The sequence below is a fragment of the Archocentrus centrarchus genome, chromosome 6 (assembly GCF_007364275.1).
Source record: "Archocentrus centrarchus isolate MPI-CPG fArcCen1 chromosome 6, fArcCen1, whole genome shotgun sequence".
Lineage (NCBI taxonomy): Eukaryota > Metazoa > Chordata > Actinopteri > Cichliformes > Cichlidae > Archocentrus > Archocentrus centrarchus.
The window spans coordinates 20,126,170-20,146,159 of NC_044351.1; the positions used below are offsets into that span (position 1 = coordinate 20,126,170).

Below are 19,990 nucleotides of genomic sequence, written 5' to 3' on the forward strand. Positions count from 1 at the left end.
GACCTCTTTATGGAGGAGTGGAAAAAGAATGTCCAGTGTGCAGGAAGTAGCCTTCAAACGCAGGATATTCTCTTTTAGTATTAGACAGGAGGGATAGGTGTGAAGTGTACAAAAAGATCTAATTCCTTTTATCTACCAGTGACAAATCAGTATATCAGCCATTAGTGGGATCAATGAAAGAACAGATTACGACAAACAGATTGCAGAAATATTTGTATCTGTATTATAGTATTTGTATCTTTTGAGTTTTCACTGCATTCAGACAAGAACACAGACAAGCCTGAAGGATGTCAGAGGATACTGGTATGTTTAAATGAAGCAGCAGAGGTTAAGATGTCCTTATAAGTGAAATATAGTTTAGGTGTATTCATGTTGACTAAATCCATGACCTCAATATTTGTGTTGTAAAATTCACTGTGTAAGTAGGCACATTTCAACCAAACATAATGCTTAAATAGGAGCAAAAAAACCCCCCAAAAAAGTACACTTACAGGTAGCCATGATTCTGTCCTCCTTTGTGCATCTGAAGCAACGAGACAGAAAATAAAGTTCCAACATTTCAAATAAATTACATTAAATGCAGCATACTGTAAGGCTCTTAAACTACCTTGAAATGTTTCTGCTAATTCTACTAGCATTTAGTTAAAGTGGTAGTGGGTTAAAAATATTTAACCTGGATGTCACAACTGATCTATACTTTTGTACAAGAGAAACAAAAGAATTAAGTCAAAGTAGGTCCTCACAACTCATTTAATGATTTCTATTGCATGTCATTTGAATTTCTCAGCTGGCTTTCTTTAGATCAATTCAGTTTAGTGTCTGCATAATGAGATTATTGACAAGTGGTAATATAATTTAGCTGTTGTCATATGGCAATGTCATATTTTTCTCATTTTGTATGACAAAATTCCTGCAAATGTACTGCTAAACATCTGTTTGTTAATATTTGTAATGCCATTCTAAATGTAAACATCCTACCAAAAAAAAAGTGTAACTAAGTGTTTCAGTAAAAGCAATGTTCTGCAATTTGGGCCATAATTAAATTTAAAAAAAAAAACATTGCTTTTCTGCACCTGATGTTGCCACAATGGTTGGATCCATCAGCATTAATGAATGCCTTGAGGATGATGTTATTAGAATGCATGTGTAAGTGGCACAGGTGGAGTAGTGCCTAAGCTTTGTCTTCACCTCATGTATTTCTAGTCCTCAAAACTGGTATTTTAATGTGAAGCGCCAGAAGGAGCAGTGGAAGAGTTTCCCCATACAAAACACATACCTGCAATGACTGTATTGCAGTAAGCAGACTGGTATTCAGTGTTTTAAGCTTTGTGCTCATATTTCTGACAACCGTAGGGCACCCAAAAGCCTTATTGTGTCATTGCTCAGCAGTGCACACACATAACTCTGCAACATCACAAATCTAGTATGGGACTGCATGACATCTTGAAATGTCTGCCAAACGTACAGCTATTAATGTGATTTAGATGTAAGATGTGTTAGAATAATGTCTGGATCTTATAAAAATGATCTTTAGGTGTCACTGAATATAATTCAGGATTTTGCAGAAACTGAGCTGATTTCTTCATTTGACTTTAAGAAATTGCTGCAGCCTTGCAGAAAAGAACAAGTGCGATGCTTGCATTTATGCAGGTGGCAAAGAAAACATGACTTGGGTTCAGCATAATGTTTTGTGTTCTTCTGCTACATATCCTACAGGCCAGCTGATAGACCCAGATTTCAGTTTGATGTGTCTTCACCCTTGTACCAGAACATTTCAGTTCTCATGTTGCTGCCTCTGACTGAGCTAAATTGCCATGCTGTTTCTGGAAAGAAACATGTCGTGTATTTTTCTTAGTAGATGAATCGCTATCTCATCATGTCTGCGACAGGCTAATTTGTGCTCCTCTTGGTAGATTGTGTTAGTCATTAATGAAGTCAACCGGCTGCATCTGTTCTCACAAATTAGAGCATTTTAAGTAGATCCTCTGCAGAACTTTTCACTCATATCTGTACATTATTTTTGGTACCACCTTTTCAGATAGGTTCAAATTGGGAAGCAAATCAGAAAGTTTTAAGAATATCTGTTCACTGAGGAATTTGAGAGTATTTAATCCTACAGTTTTCATTGACTTACAGCTCTTTCTTTTTTTTTAACCAGCCAGCAATAATTACTGACTTGTGTTTGTCCTCATATACTGCCAGCTCATATATTGCCAGCTCATCCCACCTTCTAGCACAGCTGATTAAACCCAGCTGCAACAAGCTTGTGCCATCTTATACTTGCCAGATTCTTGTAGCAGAACTGAAAGGACAGATTTTTTTTTTAAAAAAAAAAAAAGAAAAACTCAATTTACTAGCCTTTTATTGCTGGAGCAAGATTATGGCTAAGCACAAATTCATTATACAGTATAGAATTTTGTGCGGGGTACATCCTTTGCCAAGATCAAGGTGCCATTTTTGATTTTAAAAAATAAAGGGATCCTCATCTCCACCAAAAGTTTAGGAAAAGTTTCAAGAAACTGGTCTTAGTATTTTTTGTGTAAACAGACGTGAGACAAACAAATGGCACGTTTCTTTCCACCACCTTTATCCTACTATGTTGTTCTGAATTTAGAGTTTTCTGAATTTAGTGAACCCAAGGTTTGAGTCTTCAGTTAAGGTTAGGGTCATCCTGCCTTGCAGGCATGTTTCTAAAGCTTTTTCTTTGTATCTACTGTAAGTTCTGTTACCTGGCAATTATGTGTTTTGCAGAGGCCAGGCTGATCCTGTTTGGGCCTGTCATGTCTGATTCTGCTCATCTGCAGACACTGTCAAGGATGGAAAGCAGCGATTTGACGTCACCACCAACAACACAGACAGAAAAAGCTCTTTCCTCACCTTGTGCTGCAGAGGAGGTGTATTTTGGTCAGAGTGCTTCATGGTGTCAAAGACGTCACAGTCTCAGGGGTGTGAACCGTGAGCAGAGTGAAGTTTTCTAACTCACTGTCAGAACATCCACTCATCCACACTGATGTACCCACATACTCTGACAAACCCAAACCTCTGACAGTTGCAGCTATGAAACAGTCCGTGATGAATTCATAGTGGAAAACTCTGTTTTTCACTGAAATTCATTTAGCACAACACAACACAACCTTATTCTGCAAACAATAAATTATATTGATACTTCTACTAATGTAAAATACTAGATGTGATATTAAAGACTAGAAAAGGTATTTAAGACACAATTATATCAGTGCGCTGGTAGGTAGGCCCTATCTCTGGACTTATATTGATGGTCGTGCTTTTCTGTTGTCTTTCATTAGATATCTTATAGCAGGGAGAGTTTCTGCTCTCTGCCCAGTGGGAGGCAGACACACTGTTAAGCTTTTGATTTGGTGGTGTGAACAGAGGTGTGACAGATCCTACAAAAACATCAATTTTGCCACTAATTACTTTTTTAGTTAGTGAAGCAGCTATACAGAATTTAAAACTCTACCTGAATCTACACCTAATGAAATTTTCCTAACACTTGTTGATTTAGAGGGCGAAGGCAAACATAGCCAAGAAAATGGGAGATTTAACAAAACTTGTTAACAAAACTGTCATCTGTGGCTATATCATGACCACTTTTTACTGACAGACCATTAAGGTGCCTCCTGTTCCAGTATCCAATTAAAGGCATCACAACAACTACTAATAAGTGGAGTGTAGAGTTGATAAGCAACCAATTCTGAAGCTTCAAGCCCTTTGCTTCATTAGGAGGATGTTGAGCTAAAATAGAAAATTCAACACGGCGGACATCAAAGTGCCCACTCTGCAAAATGAGTAACAAACTCCTTATTAGATATGCACCAATCTCCTAGGATACAGCCAACATACACAATGATCACCCAGCAAAATTGTTGCCTGTATAATGCTCTTGAATAATGCTCAACTCAATTACTGCTTGCCAGAAGGGCAGGTGTTGGTTTGCAATGTGAGATGAGAAAGAACAGAAGGACTGGTGAAGGAGAAGGAGGCAGAGGAGGAGTGGAACCATTTCAAGATTTCAAGTATGAGAAAGTAGCACTTTTCAATATGAAAAGATCAAAGTGTCTGAAAATGTGTTATACTTCACGGGCTATAATCATGAGTGGACGAGGGGAAAAAAAATCACCCGCAGCATATGTGAGGGGTGGCAGGTTTTTAAGCTGCACTGGAGGCATTTCCCTAAATCTGCCAAGGTAGGAGGGAGACAAGGAGCAGTCCAGTGCAAAGCTGCAGCAGGGTTCGTGTGAGTTAATGCTGTCGCAGCCCACACATTCACTTGATACAATCGCTGAGACACCAAATGCCATGAGAATGTCAAACTCAGTCTTTAAAGAGACAACCACCACAGAGGAAGAAGCACAGCATCAGCACAACAACAGGCGATATATGTGCTAGAAAACACACACACACACACACACACACACACACACACACACACACACACACACACACACACACACACACACACACACACACACATACACACACACACACACACACATACACACTTCTGTGTCAAAATGCAAATGGAGTTATCAAGAAGAAAATGTTGAGTGGGATATAAAAAGATTTATAGGTTTATTTTAGAAAAGAAACAAATGCTTATTTGGAAATCCCTGTATTGAGACTATAAAACATTCTTCTCACCATGCACATAAGCATAACAGCAAAATTATTATGACTCTGGGCTTAATTCAAATTGCTACAGAGGCAGTTTTCCAGTCTTATCTGTTGTGCATCATAAATTTTATCCCTTCTGTCATTTTCTTTCTTGTTTATGTGCCTGGATGCTAAATTTGAGGCTTCCGACTGCAGCTGGCTAACTTAGCCTTCCACTAAGACCAAAAACAGGATAAAACAGCTACACAAATCAAAGTGCAAAAACAGCAAATCAACAGTTTTGGAGGGTGTTATGTATCTATTTCTTGGCTGAGCAGTTTCCCAGCAACCAGCGGTGACTCCAGGAGGTTATTGTTCCCAACCAAGTATTCCCAATAAAACAGCAGTTTGCTTTTTTACAGTTAAGCATTTGTAAAGAAACCAGAAGCTTCTTAAATATGACATTTGTAACCACTGGTGAGTGCCAGGTAAACTGTTTTTAGTTTATTTATTTACAGAGCTAACTGGCTGTTATGGTGGACAAAGCATTGAAATGGCAAAAATGCATAATATGCCAGTTTCCTTAAGTCTTTTCCTTTTTTTGATTTAAACATTTTTTTGTTATTCCATGTATATTCTGGCTTCTTTCATTAATCTCTCTATATAATAATATATATATAAAATATATAATTCCCACAATTATGATAACCTTAACCTTAATTATTTATTATAATCCATATAAATAACATTATAATTAGCTTAAAATATTATTTTTGCCAATTATTATTATTATTATTATTATTATTGATAATAATAATAATATCTATCTATCTATCTATCTGAAGTCTCATGAAGCTTCAAACTGGGCCAGTTTGGTTTTTGGCATGACTCTAGTTCACATCTTTTTGGTGGTGCTCTCACTTGGTGTTGGCACTCACTGCAGTATTTTATCACTTCCTGTTCCTGTTACAATGCACAATGGTGTTTTGTGTAGCTTGTTTAATTACAAAACCTTTAGATAATGACTTATTTCATAGTGTAATGTTCACGTACTTAAATCATCAAAAAACATTTTAAGCATAAATACTCACAAAGAAAATAGAATCCTTAACTGCACAAAAGAGTAATACAGTTAAATATGGATTATTAAATATTAGGTCTCCCTCTTCTGAGTCCCTGTTAGTAAATTATTTAATAATTGACATATTGATTTGTTCTGCCTACAAAAGCCTGATTAAAGCAAAATGAATATGTTAATTTAAATTATTCAACACCCCTGAGTCACATTAACTTTCAAAATAAAGGCCAAGGAGGAGGAGTAGCAGCATTCTTCTACTCCAGGTTATTCATCAACCATAGACCCAGACAGAGTTTTAATTAATTTGAGAGCCTGACTCTTAGCCTTGTCCACGCTAATGGAAAACTCAAAACCAGTTTTATTTGTTACCTATCATCCACCTGGCCCTCACACAGTTTCTAACTGAGTTCTCAGACTTTTTTTTTAATCTGATTTAGTGCTCAATTCAGATAAAAATAATTATAGTGGATGATTTTTAACATGTATGGAGATGCTGAAAATGACAGCCTCAACATTGCATTTAATCTATTATTAGATTCAATTGGCTTCTCTCAGAATGTAAATGAGCCCACCCACCACTTTAATCACACTCTGGATCTTGTTCTGACATATGGCATAGAAACTGAAGATTTAACAGTATTCCCTGAAAACCCTCTTTTGTCTGATCATTTCTTAATAAAATTTACATTTACACAGCAGTGGGGAATAAATTTTAGTACAGTAGACATCTTTCTGAAAGTGCTGTAACTAGGTTTAAGGATATAATTCCTCCACTATTATCCTATTCAATGCCATGTGCCACCAGAGTGCAGAGCAGCTACTTAAACTCTACACCTACAGAGGTCCATTATCTCATTAATAGTGTCACATCCTTACTGTGTATAACTTTGGATACTGTGGCTCCTCTCTACAAGAAAGTCTCAAATCAGAAGTGCTTGAGTCCCTGGTATAACTCACAAATGCATAGCTTAAAGCAGATAACCCATTAGCTGCAGAAGGAATGGTGTCTCACTAAGATCTTCATTTAACCTGGAAAAAGAGCTTGTTTCTCTGTAAAAAAGCCCTCCTTAAAACTAGGACATCTTACTATTCATCACTGATTGAAGTAAATCAGAACAACCCTTTTCTGTTCAGCACTGTAGCCAGTCTGACAAAAGGTCAGAGCTCTGTTGAGCCAAGTATTCCTTTAACATTAACTAGTAGTGACGTCATGAATTTCTTCACAAATAAAATTTTAACAATAAGAGAAAAAATATTCATAAGCATCTCAATGATTTATCATTATCTACAACTACTTTCAGTACTACAGATATTTATTTAGACTCTGTCTCTCCAATTGACCTTTCTGAGTTAACTTCAATAGTTACTTCCTCCAAATCATAAACGTGTCTATTAGACCCCATGCCTACAACAATGCTCAAAGAAGTCCTACCATTAATGCTTTGATCTTAAATATGATCAATCCATCTCTATTAATGCCCTACATTAAGGTGGCAGTAATTAAACCGTTACTTAAAAAGCCATCACTTGACCCAGCTGCCTTTGCTAATTATAGGCAATGTACAACCTTCCTTTTCAAAAGTTCTTGCAAGAATAATTGGAAAACAGCTAACTGATCATCTGCAGAGGAATGGTTTATTTGTATAGTTTCAGTCAGGTTTCAGAATTCATCACAGTATAGAAACAGCATTAGTGAAGGTTACAAAAAATCTTTGTATGGCCTCTGACAGTGGACTTATCTCTGTGCTTGTCCTGCTAGACCTCAGAGCAGCTTTTGATACTGCTGACCATAATATTCTATTACAGAGATTAGAGTATGCCATAGGTATTAAAGGTACTATGCTGCAGTGGTTTGAATCATATCTATTTAATAGACTCCAGTTTGTTAATGTAAATGAGGAGTCTTCTTCACACACTAAGGTTAATTATGGAGTTCCACAGGGTTCCATTCTAGGACCAATTCTACTTATATTACATGCTTCGCTTAGGCAGTATTATTAGAAGGCATAGCAGAAAAGTTGGACACACTGTCCAAACTTTTGACTAGTACTCTATGCACTGCTTTTTTGTGTTTGTGTAGATTCTCAATCATCCAGGTCAAGATCTTGTGACTACATGACCTGGATGAATGAGAATCTACGCAGACACACACTTTTCACTGTTAATATATTACATTGTTTATAAGAATAGCCAACAGGCCAGTTGTACCACAGACTTTGGACACTGCCTCCATCTGGTAACAGATACCCTCTGCGGGTAAACGGGTGGTCTGTGGTACCCTACAGTCTGCCAATGGACTGCCAACAGAGAGTCATGTTCAGCCCATAAGAAACTGAGGGGTAATACATCCTCATAGCTACTTGTCAGTCTCAAAGTAAAGCCTAACCCGCTTTATCTTTTTTGTTTCTTTTTTCTTCCTCTTCTTCTTTTTTTTTTTGTAACTGAGATCACAGATAAGGTAGCTCACAGGTCATTTTCCATATACCATCTTTTCAACTGCTGAAGTCATCCCCTGGTAGCAGTTAGAAAAAAAGGCAGGTTATTTAGATTAGTGTTGTGTAATGACCTGTCACCTGGCTTTTCAGAGGATAGTGACAATTAAACAGCAATCTCAGCACAGAACAAAAATGTGCTGATATGTTGCACTGTATATTTTTTAGACTTTGCCATATCACTTGCTTGTATTTGACTTTCAAATCTTAATGACTTCAACAACAGAAACTTTCTTTTTCAATATAATAAAACATTTGAGCACATTTCTGTTTCCAGTTTACTGAAATCCATTTCCGTTTTCTTAAAACCTTGGTATTAGTTGGAATTAAGGTTAGACATGAAGATTTCTGTTCCTGATGAAATTTGAAGACTGCCGATAACTTTTACATGTCCTTTGTCAGAATATATAAATAGTTTTAGAGCTACTGTAGTCTGATGAGCAAAAATGTCACAATTCAGACAGAAGAAAAGGTTATATTTAGAAAGGAGGGGAGGGAGAGCAGCAGCTGTGGTGTAAGATATCTGAAAATGGAAAGCGCTCCCAGGGGTGATGCGCTTATTCTTTTCACTTTAATTATTTATTTCCCCTTTATATACTGCCAGCGACAGCATCATCAGGGCAAAGATCACACTCTGTGAGGGCCATTGACGTCCTTGTGGCTTCCAGTGATAATGAATGTGTCTAAACTAGTCAGCTTGGCCTTTGATCCTCAGTTCATCATGATTCTCTGAAGCCTTTCTATAATACAAGCCCATATAAATTTTACTCAGCAGCATAAAAAATTTTAATATACATTTAATATCATATAAATAACAATTTCAGTTTGTTGTTTCTAAAAGAACTTTGAGACATTCAGTTCCTAGAATAAAGTTTGACACTTACAAGAACAGCTTTTACTGATCTGCATATATAAACCAATATTTTATACAACTCTTTAATCATTTATTTGAAGAAATGACAATATTTGATCAGACTGTTAATGCCTCTTGAACAGGAGGAGCATATTCTTTCGAGTTGGTGACTACAGCATGAGCTGCTTTATGAAACTGCCTTCTCCATGTGCCTTGTAAACAACACTTCCTCTGGGATCGAGAAGGTAATCACAGGTGAGAAATCACTGCCAGCATTGACAGCTGAAGTCCTGAGACGTCAAGCCTTTGGATGGGTAATAAAATGATTAGTCCTGGACTCAGGAAAAAAGGAGCAGGGGTCAAAGGATTAATGATCGAATGTGTTGGTGGTGACTTACTCATGAGTGGAAAATAGATCCAAAAATAACTGCATAAAAATGCCATATAATCCTGTCTGTCCGTGGAGGAATGTGTCTGATTTACCTGTTCTTTGCAGGGCTGAGAACATCACTGTTCTCATTAGAAACTGCTTCTCTGCTGTCTCATAGCAACCTAAAAATAGAAATGTCCCTATTAGGCTGTATAGCTGCGATGGCTGCTACAAGTTTTGGCTTCTTTAATTGTACTGTAAATATATAGGTGCAAAATATTTTTGCACTATTTCTTAATTTGAGTATGAAACATATCTCCAGTAGAACTGCTGGAGATATGCACAAACAGCCCAAGCTTAAATTATTAATTAATTGTTTTTTATTAAACTGTCACTGCTTAGAAAAAATATGATTTCTGATTTTATTTAGAAACAGAAAAAGGAATGTAGCTGATGAATGTAGCATACTGGAATTCCTTGTAAGAAGCAGTTTGATGGTGGTCCAGACACATTTTACAGCTGAATTGTTTTCACTGTGCCCTTTCATACATGGCAGACAGACAACCTGCCTTTATTCCTGTTCGACCCTGCAGAAAGATTAAATCATATTTATAGCACAGACTTACTATCTGAGGAAAATTCAAAAAGCAGCATAAGCACTAGGCATGGGAAAATAGCAGCCCTCTCATCCTTCATCACGTGTAGGCCAAACTGTGCCCACTGCTTTCATTTTCAAACTGCTCTTTTGACATAATTAAAATAGCACGCGCGCAGATCATTTGCATGTCTTTAGGAGGCAGCACTCGTTTTGTTTGTGTCCTGCAGATATAAAGATCAGGACAGAGGTTTTTCATCAGACGCAATTTATTTTGGTCGACTCTGACGTCAAGAGAATACACGTTTCATTCAACAAGCAAGAAAGTAAGTTATTTATAACCCGCAGCATCTCCAGGTTGTGATCCTTGAGTGCGCAGTGAAAGGAATACTCCCCATTGGACTGATGTTGTGTGCCTCTATAACAAAAGCCACACAGCTCATGCGTTATGGTGCCAGAGAGGCTTGGCACACTGTAACCTAAACCAAGACGCATTGATGGGAACAGTCACGGAAAACAAAATAGGAATATTGTGAAGAACTTCAACAAACTTTCTGTTTTGAATCATTAATTTCGCCCTCACAGATGGCAGAGCACTGGCTGCTTTGAACATGGAAAATCTCCTCTCTGACCAGGTAAGAAAACAAGTGTTAGAAAAATATTACACGCGAAGGTTAAATAATTCAACTTTACGTCCATATCTTGCATCACTGAAAGCGAAGGTTATTAAATTGGATCGATATTCCATGTAAAATCCAATTTGTGTCTAATGTTCGCAAATTAATATTTAAACTGCAGATAAAGTATTTAAATTCGGGATTTAAAGCAGAATGAGACGATGAACACCGTAACATGTAATGGAGCGCGTCTTTCTCGCCAAGTTACCCAAAATGAGAACCACGGACAGCGACTCTTTGAGCTCAGCGTGACGTTATTTAATGTCACGGGTTTAAAGGCTTAAACAGATGTTTGAGTCACTGTTTGAAATTTCGATAGAAAACATCGCATTAACGTGCAGTCTCTCACCTATTCATTCCAGTAGACGGAAAGATGAACAAGGCTGATGTTTATGCTTACTTGTAGTGGAGAGTGGAGGCTTTTGTTTCATAAACATGTTGGAGGGAAAACACTGCTGTCTCGACAGAGATTTTGTAAAAGATCAAGTTGGATTCTGACATCTTCATGACACATCCATCAGTAGTGATTATGACTCTAACAGGTGTGTTACCACGCTGCTTTCTGCATGAACGTGATTTTTTGAGCACGGGCGTGATCAACTTAGGAAAACTACCATTTTGTAAACATTGTTTCCATTTTAATAATTAAAAAAGCAGTATAGTCTCTATTTAAGAGGTCTGTAAGAGTAAGTTTTATTTAAAATCCTTAGGTTGTAACAGGCTGCCACCTGCTGGTAGTGATGAAAAATAGAAAAACAGACAAAGTGGGTATTACTTAATTTTATGATGTGAGCTGAACTAATTCCACAAATTTGTTCAAAGGGCTGCGAGCTGCGACTTCAATACTGAGAAGATCTGTAACTGGCTGGGAAATGGCAGATATTCTGGAACTGCGGACAGATGGAAACTCACTCCTGAAGGCAGTGTGGCTCAGACGCTTGAGACTCACCAGGCTCTTGTTGGAAGGAGGTGCGTACATCAACGAGAGCAATGAACGTGGAGAGACACCCCTCATGGTGGCCTGCATGTCCACACACATCGACCAGCAGAGTGTAAGTAAGTCAAAGCTTATAAAATATCTGCTGGACAACCAGGCGGACCCCAACATTCAGGACAAAGCAGGGAGGACAGCTTTAATGCACGCCTGCATTCACAAGGCTGGGTATGAAGTGGTGGATCACTTACTGAGCAATGGTGCTGATCCCAGCCTGGAGGACAGGAGTGGGGCCTCAGCCCTGGTCTACGCCATAAATGCAGATGACAAAGAGACACTTAAACTGCTCTTGGATGCTTGCAAAGCTAAAGGCAAGGAAGTAATCATAATCACCACAGACAAGTCACCATCTGGCACTAAGACTACCAAACAATATCTAAATGTCCCTCCATCACCAGAGCTGGTTGAGAGATCTTCTCCGGCATACTGCACCTCTCCCTCCGATATTAATGTTACTGCATCTCCCTCACCTGAGCAAGAGCAACAAAACACAGTCTTCAGTTTCCAGACAAAGTTAAAAACCTCTAGCACAGCTGCAAAACTTGCCAATGGGCCTACATCACCAACACGGCGGCCTGCAAACCCCAAACGTGCACGTTTGCCTCAGCTGAAGCGGCTGCAATCAGAGCCTTGGGGGTTGATTGCACCCTCTGTCCTGGCTGCTGCCGCCGTCACCGCCCATGAGGAGAGTAAGAAAGCTAGTTCTGATGAGGATGTTGTTGCAGGGGTAAACGGGCTCTCTTTGAGTAAGAGGTCAGCTTTATCTCGACAGAACAGTGTGGATGGGAAGGACAGCTTATTCCCACTAGTGGGTGAACAGCCCTGCAAAATGACAACCTCATTATCAGTTCCTCCAGCAGCTAAACCATCATATGAGAGAACTCTAGGCCAACACCAGCCACTGGCACGGCGCAGCACAGTGCCTACAGAGCAGGAGAACAACAGCTGCATCAGTGGACTAGCCAGTCTGAGAGATACAATGCATAGGAGACATCTAGGAAATGATCACTATGACTCAGACTCACAGCTCTATTCAGACTCTGCCATGTTAGACTCTCCTAAGGTCCCAGTAGAGCGAAGGAAACTAAACACCTCTCCACTTGTGATGTTAACCAGCTCCAGAGAATCTCTAGACAGCAATGCCAGCACATCCTCTCCCAGCACAGCACGCAGGCGTCCACCTGGCCTCCTGGAGAGAAGAGGTTCAGGCACACTTCTGCTGGATCACATCTCTCACACCAGGCCTGGCCATCTCCCCCCTCTTAACATAAACCCAAACCCTCCCATTCCCGATATTGGGGCTAGTAACAAGCCCTCCTCACCTCTGGCCACAGGTATTAGATCTATAGCTCCAGTAGCACCAAACACACCAAAGAGAGGTGGTCTCAAGTTGAAGAAGAAACTTGTGAGAAGGCACTCTATGCAAGTGGAACAGATGAAACAGCTTTCTGATTTTGAAGAACATTAGTTAGCTATGAAGTTTATGCAGCAAATATTGTGGAAGTAGAGATGTTAACACTATAGATTGTGAGGAAGTACATCCATAGTCTACACGAGTCATATGTGTAAATTCACAGCTGTCTAGATGTTGAATAATGTATAATTAAAAATATATATAGAACATATACATACATCAGAACTGAGCAATATAGATAGATTTCCTCCCCTTGTTACACTCAACCTTAAGGGTAACTATCTTTTGACTTCACAACATCTGCTGTATATGTTTTACAGTTTTGAATGTAAATGCCAAGATATGGTACTTTTCCTCTGAACTAGCTGATCATGTAACATTAAAGGAACACACAGGGTAAGTTTGTAGCTGGTGACAGATAAAGTGCACTTTGTGCATATGTAATTAGCACAATAATGGACATTCGCTCACACACACAAAAAAAAAAGAAAAGAAAAAAGATGTGATGCACTTGTCTGAGATGTAGCTTTGGGTAAGATGAAATTGGACTGTTTGTAGCAATTCTGTACAAAGTGCCTTTAAAAAGAAACCTAAAATATAACGAGCAGATGGTGAAGTAATCAACATGTGTTACAATACTGTTGGTCCCACATGGATCTAAATGAAGACTCATGATGAATATATAGGTTGTGAATAAACAACACGCCTTAAAAAACAGGTATAACAATGGGCTATGTATAACAGCACTTTATTGCCCAAGAGAAAGAAACTGAATATCAATATTGACAGTGTTGCAAAAGCTAAAGCACATTCATATATAATTCTTACGATGAACCCAAGTAAAAGTGAATGACATTTTAACCCTTAGTCCGCACAGATATTGGTGAAACCCATCGATTAAAATGTCATTTCAAGCTAATGGCAATCAAAGCTAAAGATCACACAGCTTCCATGTAACAGATCTGTGAAGCATTGCTTCTGTTTAAGAAAAAACTTAATTTAATTCATAGTATTTTTCCAGTTAGTTTGGTGTATATTCTAAATAAATGTCTATCACTTGTGCATTTCTGTGTTTTGCTCATTCATTTGTCATCATTAAGCAGGAGCTCAGCTGCTGTTCATTAGAAAAAGTACCAGCACTTCCTCAGGCCACTTCACAGTCCAGTGGTACCGTGATAATGACAATCATCATCATCGTCACTGTGATTACATCAGACCAACCATAGAGGCACTCAGCTCCCACAGCTTCTTGGCAGCTTCATCATCTAGACCCTGAGGGGCAGCTGTTCTAGGGGCACAGTCACTGTAATCAGTGCAGAATTTAGTGTTAAACACACAACTTGATCTATTCATACTGAGTTTATTAAGTCACAAAAACATGTTAATCAGTCAGAAAAAACAGTGAAGAATAGCAATCAAAGGATGATTTACAATACAACATCTTAATATTTTGTTCCACTTTGTTCAAGATAATGATAGGAATTTAGATAGTTCTTTCATTACCAATAATATTCAGATACTAAGACCAAAAAGTCAGTTTTCAATTTTGTTTTCAATAATGGAAAGTAGCCTTTATAGCCGATAACTGAAAATTAAAAAAAGTAAAGAAGACATGAGAGAAACACCCAAAAGAAACACACAAAACAACTGAGCGTAAACAAGTAATCTCATAAATAACTACACATAACAAATGTTAGGGAAATCTGTTTATGTTTTGTGTGTCTGAAAGAAAAAAAATGGTCGATATATCAGTTTTTTTTAAATTACCTAATATTAGTATCGGGCTTAAAAATCCAATATCGGTCAGGCTCTAATGTTAAATTTTTAAAGTGACATTAAAACACATGATCAGTTTATATGTTCAAAAAAGCCGGGACATGTGAAAGAGTGGAAACATTATGCAATTGCTAAAAAAAAAAAAAAAATGGAAAGTAGTCATCATGTCTCAGCTTCTTTAAAACGTGCTGCTGGCATCTTATTCAGCATCTGATTAAATAGTGTTTGTATTAGAGTGTTGGTATAGAGTGCTTCCCTTGCATTAGTGTTTTTAGATTTTAGAAGAATTAGATATAAATAATATCTATATCTATATCTATATATATATATATATATATATATATATATATAAATAAAGAGATTGCAGACTTTTTTAAAATCATGCAAACAAGATGCATGCAGCACCACTTGAATGTGAGTCATTGGAAAACAGTCAATGGAGAAATTATATCATGCCTGGGAAGATGATGTCAGCTATAATGAAAGGAAATACCATATCTGCAAAAGATGAGAAGCTCTCACTGTATTGTAACTGGTTTGTGGTGTTTTTTTAATTGACTGTGACTTTGTCTGGGCATTTTTTATAGGCATGCACAAGTAGAGACCCTGCTGACATGATGATTCCCTTATTTATCATCTGATCTTGAGTTCCTGTCTCAAAAAGTGTCCTTGTATCAAAATCTAATTTCAAAATTGTGCTAATCCTTTATACATTTTTATATTAGTGCTAAATTGCTACTGTAGTATGTTCATAATGTAAAAGGGGTCTCTCTTAGTTGCAAATCAGACACTTACCAACCACCCCTGTAATTCCCCTCACCTCTACAAGGTCTTTAAGTCTCTTTAGATAATTGCTTTGGTTTTTACAGCCCACAGTTCTACTCTCATCAGCTTAACTTTCACCTGTAGCAGACCTATTTTCTGCATAAAAACCTTGATGAGCATCCTCTACAGTACTAGCCCAGAAACCAACAGTTGACAGTTACTAGACTAGACTATATGGTGGTCAGAATTCAGCAGCTAAAAAGAAAGAGATTTGTCCATTAGGTGTCAGTCCAGAGAAAAAACAGAGTTAAAAGGAGAGAAAATATTTAATTAACGTTCATCAAATGGTTAGGTACACAACCCCAAATGTATGCCGATGTGTATGCTGGTAATGTTTTAGATATGTCGGTCTAATTCACTAGATTGGAATCAGTATTGTTACTGACATCATTTACTGGACTTGGACAGCATTTTTACTCCATAGAGGAATTTTGGGTGCCACTCAAAAATGCACAGCATGGTAATAAATTCGTTTTTGACCAGTTTTGTTAAATGGGGTTAATTGTATTTAACAAATCACAAGAACGTTAATTTTATGGTGTGCAGACCAACTGTGCTCACTGTTGTCGCCTTTGAAAAGCCTATTCTGAGGTAGGGAAGAACCTGCTAGCCATGACATGTATGACCCACAGTGAGTAGTTTCTCTATGAGTGTTATTAGAAAATTCACTGCTTCCACTATCAGATACTGTATTATTTAAAGTACAAAAGCAATCCCTAACTCATGTTACCTTTCATAAAAATGAATCCAACGAGTCCTGTTCAATGACATATAGTATAGTTTAATTTTGAAGAAAATAAAGCACAGGGTTCAAATTCATATCCTGTGTCTGCACATCCACTGAGGCGAGATATTGCATTGGATTGCACTGGGAAAGAAGAGTCCAACTATTGCATTACTATTATGCTTCATTACACATTCACAATCATAGTCTCAGGAGAGCATGTCAGTGTTGTTTTCAATGTGATCCATTTCCCCCACATGGCCAAGCTGAGTAATATTCCTACTGACTGTCTATCAATAAAGATCCCATCTATAGAATTACACTGACTGAACTGTAATAGAGTTCACTTTCATTTTGCAGGCTTTCCTTCACAGCGCAGTAGATGGTGGTCTGAGCTCCTTCTGTTGGATTCTTGATGAAGAACTTAACGGGCATATACACAACCCTCGTCCACAGGGGCAATGTAGGCCAGAAGTGCCGGCCAAGCTCAGTTTGGATTACTCCAGGGTGGAGGCTATATGCTGTTACGCCAGTACCTGAAAAATAACAAGATGCAGGACATAAGCCAGTCGAGCTATAAAAAATTCCATATAATGTTTAATGACAGGTAGAAATATATAACATGTGAGATATAAAACAAATACAGCACCTTGTAGCCTGTTGGCCAGCTCGCTTGTAAAGAGGACATTAGCTAGTTTACTTTGAGCATAGCTTTTCCAAGGGTGTTAATCTTTGTCCTGATTTATGTCATCAAAATAGATTTGACCTGTTAAGAGAAAACAGTACATCCTTATTCACAGATATTAAGTGAAGCTGAAAGGATGACATTCTTTAGAGACTAAAACAAACAAAAAAACCCATCTAATTCTCTTTACATGAACTAGAAAAAGAGAAAAACTGCACCTCTTTCGTGCGCTAGGCTGGAGACACTGACAATGCGGCTCGGAGCTGACTTCTTCAGGAGATCCAACAGACAGTTCGTTAAAAGGAAGCGGCCCAGGTGGTTCACGCCAAATTGCATTTCAAAGCCGTCTTCAGTCTTCCATTTTGGACAGCCCATTATACCTAAAGGTAGGAATATCAGAGGAAATTTATTTACCACCTGTTTACATAAACATGAAACACGGTCACAAAGCCAATAGAATATGCTACATCACACCATCATGGGTCTGATATGATTTATACATCCACCTGCATTATTGATGAGAACATCCAGGCGCTCTTCATTTGCTAGGACATCTTTGGCAAGTTGGCGTACTGACTGTAGGGATGCCAAATCCAACTTTTTGACAATCACGTTGTCATTTCTGCTCCTTTTTTTCACATCTTCTGCAGCTTTATTAGCTCTGTCCATGTCTCTACAAGCCAGAATAACCCTTGCGCCTGTAACACAGCAGATAAATCATTATGTCCGAAAAGAAATTAGATTACTAAACCGTATATATAAATCCAGCCAAATCACCAACCTCTTCTAGCCATGTCAACAGCAGTTTCTTTGCCAATCCCAGTGTTGGCTCCAGTGATCAAGACTGTCTTTCCATCTAAGCGAGCTTTGCTGTGACACACACCACCTGCCATCCATTTCTTCAAACCAAAAAGTCCCACTCCTGTAAAAACGTCCACACAGTGACAGCTATAAATCTCCACTGATCAGAGCCGCCTTCACCTTCTAAATAAGTTAAAAAAAAAAAAAAAAAAAAACTGTACAGATTTAACAGACTGTTTAGAACCAAACTTTTCTCAAATATAAATTATTGAGGTCTGCTTCAACGCCCTAAATACACTCAAATGAATTTAACAGAAAAATCCTTAAAACCTCTTGAAATAATTTGAGATCAAATTAATTTGAGTCATAAACATTCCTTCTTTGTCCACCTGTGCGTACATAAAAAAATTGGACCTTCTGTTTTACAGAAATCTAAATTGAATAAACTTTGGTAAAAATGCATGTTAAAGTGCTCTGAACCTCTTTGAATTACCAGGATTTTTGGTATTATGATATGGGGCCCAATGTCCAACGTTTTTCTAGTTAACTAAAACAAATCTGAAAACTAAAACTAGAGTGTAAAAAACATTTTAGTTAGATAAACGAAAAACTAAACTTTAAAAAAAAAAAGGAAACAATGTTGTGAACTTGGAAAATGAACTAAAATAAACAGCAAATATGGAGGAAATATCCAATTTGATAAAATTTGTTATCACAACCAGGTTTACTGAGACTTGGATGCCTACATAACTGCCTTCAAAAAATGTTGCATTTTTATTGTAATAACTGTGCTATTTTGACATATGCCTTCTAATATTAATTTAAAAGACTAAAACTAACAAAGAAACTAATACAACCTAAAATAAAATGAAACCCTTTAAAACAATAAAAGCTCTTGAAACTCACTGAAATTAAACTGAATTAAAAGCATAAAGTCAAAGTGAAACAAACATAAAAATTTATTAGAAAATACAAAACTATAATGTCTCTGGTGGGTCCTAATGTTTACTTGTTGTGATCTTCAGAAGAACATGCGGGATCTTTGTAGCAGCTAATTGGGATCCAAATGAAATATCTGGGATTTTTAAAGAAAATGTTATATTTATATAGATTAGTCTGTATGGTTAGTGGATTTCTTAAGAAAACAACAGGCAGCCCAGCTGCCAGTGAAAATATGTTTGCAAACTATTTAAAATTAAATAAAATGTATACACATCAAACGTGTAAAAGCGTATCCAAACTGTAAAGCATCAGACATACTTAAACAGCGTGTTAGTAACTCTAACGCTGATTTTGAAAAACAAACAAATAAAAAAGAGTAAATTAAAAAGAAAAAGAAATATGTCAAGTTAACTTTAACTGGGTTTGCATTAACCAAACCTGCAGCTTCTTAAATTTACTTTAATCATATTCTGTAATGTCACTTTAATAATCATGCCACAAAATTAAACGCACTTGTTACTTTAACGAGCATGTAGGTCTGTGCATTCCAGTTACAAATTATAAGCATTATAAGAGCCGTTGAATCAAAACAGCCATATGTCTGCTATCTACAGTCTATGTGCTGGATCAGATCATTGCCCTAAGTGAGGTAGTGAGCGCATCTGCTATCATAAGAGATACTTTGTTTTTCTTTTAACGCACAACGTATTTTACTCTGCAAAGAGTCTGCGTCAGGTCAGTGCATACCTGTTACGCGGTAGTTTTAGGATACTGGGAAACAAATGAGCGTGCAGCTGAGAAGATCCGCATTATTCTGCTGACCCTGTGCTGTTACTGTTTATGAATCTACCTCTGTCAAAGTCCAATTTAAGCGTCAAATAACAAATAACATTTTCAATAAGAGTTACATAACTAGCACAGTCTTTCCCCAGGAAGTACCGCCTACCGCTGCTCTACACGTGAATCTTATTGGTTCTTTGCCAAAGAAAGTAACTACTAAAATAAATTTTGGTGGTTTACAAATCTTTCTTTCAATTTAGAAAAAAGTTGATAACGTTTAATACTATTAAACTTTAAAAATAAAACAAAAAAAATAAAATGAAATAAAACTTCAATGTAACAAAAACAATCAAGTCAAACTAGAGTGGTATGG

The 19,990-nt window shown here is 37.5% G+C and overlaps 1 protein-coding gene and 1 pseudogene across 1 annotated transcript; one reads left to right on the forward strand and one right to left on the reverse strand.

Annotated features, from left to right (window-relative positions):
* Positions 1 to 10,559: 10,559 nt before the first annotated feature.
* Positions 10,560 to 13,138, forward strand: ankrd34c (ankyrin repeat domain 34C). Its single transcript, XM_030730652.1, has 2 exons — positions 10,560 to 10,634; positions 11,499 to 13,138. The coding sequence occupies exon 2, from the start codon at positions 11,549 to 11,551 to the stop codon at positions 13,136 to 13,138; it is 1,590 nt and encodes a 529-aa protein (XP_030586512.1). The 5' UTR covers positions 10,560 to 10,634; positions 11,499 to 11,548.
* A 3,232-nt stretch (positions 13,139 to 16,370) lies between these two features.
* LOC115781166 (retinol dehydrogenase 13-like) lies at positions 16,371 to 19,667 on the reverse strand (annotated as a pseudogene).
* Positions 19,668 to 19,990: the final 323 nt, after the last annotated feature.

Excerpts from the sequence above, each read along its gene's own strand:
- ankrd34c (XM_030730652.1), top strand. The coding sequence starts at position 11,549 with ATGGCAGATATTCTGGAACTGCGGACAGATGGAAACTCACTCCTGAAG.